Consider the following 1801-nt stretch of genomic DNA (forward strand, 5'->3'; position numbering starts at 1 on the left):
ATTACCCGCGGCGCGCGTCTGGGGCTGGCCGCAAGCGGATCGGCCCAGGTGTGCCAGGCCATGGTGATGAAATTAAGCGAAAAAAAAAAGATGGGCGAGCATGGTTTCGGAGTTTCACGTGTCACGAATGGACACAGAGGGAATGCGAATGAAATGTAAACAGAAGGGTGAAAAAAGAGGGGGAGAGGGAGGAGGGACTCTCTGTTCTTTGTTCTTACGTCGGAGACTTTTAAGTGATTCAATTTTAACGGGTGTCTCTGTTGGCTCAGACCCTTCCTACGGCTTTGCGGAAACATTCTTTCGGGGAAGGGTGGGTGTATTGTTAAAGGGGACTGGCTGAAATGTTTTTGGGATTGGGGGAGGGTGATAGGTATTTTGATAGGATAATTAGCAATACGAATATAGGAGGTGTTATTTGCAATAATTGGATGTTTTTATATGGATTTTGGAAGGTTTTTTTTTTGGATGATTATTTTCATTGATCATCTTTCTTAGTATTTTGAAAAATGTGGATTATGAGGATTCGTTGTGTTGTTGAAAAGAGTTTTGAAACGCTATTCTTTGAAAAATTATTTTTCAAGTGAGTTAATGGATTTTTTTCTTTTTCACTCATCTCTTTTAATACTTTAATAAAATATCACAGTATTCTGATGTTACTTCAAAATTAAACTATTCTATCTTAAAAATTTTGCAATCGATATTGACCGCCATATATTTCTCCCAAAGACAAATATTTAAATATTTGATTCTAAAAAAAATAGCACGAAACTTTTAAAAAACGTGGATTCTGCAAATTTGAATTATTTCAAACCGTTGCAATTTTTCCGCAATCGCCGATCCATTAAAATAAAAGTTTTAACAACCTAACACCGAATATCCTCTAAAACATCGACACGACCTCTCCAATTCCACTAAAAAAATCATCAGATTTTACAACTTTTACAACAATCCTTATTCATTTCAACATCGCGCTCGATTGAATCTAAAAAAAAGAAAAAAAAAAAAAAAGCCATCGATATTTCGACGCGTCAGCACATTCACCATCACTCCATCGCATCGTATCGAAATCATAGCGATAAAACTCGTATTACCTCTCTCCGGAACAGGTTCACGCAGGCCACCGCCTAAATGGATCTCGCTCATCTTCGAATACACGCCCGGAATTTGGGCGTTGCATTGTAAATTCAGCTGGCCGTTCGAGAAATGGAACGGTTGAAGATTCATCCTGATCTCGATCCACTGAAGATCCTCCTGATCTGAGTGGGCATCGTTACGATCCCACCTCTGTTGCGACTGCGGCTGGTGTCTCGTCTGCGATTCGACCTGCGAGAAATCAAACGTGAATTCAATCCGTGGAATTTCAACACGGAAGGAGAGTGGGAACGAGTCGAATTCAGTCGCGCGAGAGCACGTAACGGTGTACGGGATGGATGAAAAAGGGAAGAATAATATTGGAAAGAGAGGGATGGAGCCGAGGAAATGTAAATCTGCTTTTAACGAAATCCGTTCATCTGGAATCGAGAAGCGAACCTTTCGTTTCGCTTCGTCCAATCCCCCTTTCTCTTTCTCTCTTTCTCTTTCTCTCTCTCTATCTCTCTCGTGCTTCACCCCATAAGTACCGCATGCTGGTACCGGCCGTTAAGCACAAAGACGACTCCTTCCAGTTCGATGAAAAGTCGAAGGACTCGGCCGTTTCCGGCACGGTGTTCCTCCGATTAACGTTTTTTTCTTTCTTTTCTTTTCTTTTTTTTTTTCTTCTTCTTTTCTTTCCACCCTTCTCTCCTCGTCGCGAGAGAGCGTC

The 1801-nt window shown here is 41.3% G+C and overlaps 1 protein-coding gene across 1 annotated transcript in view; it reads right to left on the minus strand.

The window, feature by feature from the left end:
- Positions 1-841: 841 nt before the first annotated feature.
- Positions 842-1801, minus strand: part of LOC102676943 — a 165154-nt gene continuing 164194 nt past the window's right edge. The window contains exon 5 of the mRNA XM_031509399.1: positions 842-1323. Within this exon, the coding sequence (XP_031365259.1) occupies positions 961-1323 (363 nt within the window). The 3' untranslated portion in view covers positions 842-960. The remainder of the gene's footprint in view (positions 1324-1801) is intronic.

Source organism: Apis dorsata, unplaced genomic scaffold, assembly GCF_000469605.1.
Source record: "Apis dorsata unplaced genomic scaffold, Apis dorsata 1.3 scaffold_13, whole genome shotgun sequence".
NCBI lineage: Eukaryota > Metazoa > Arthropoda > Insecta > Hymenoptera > Apidae > Apis > Apis dorsata.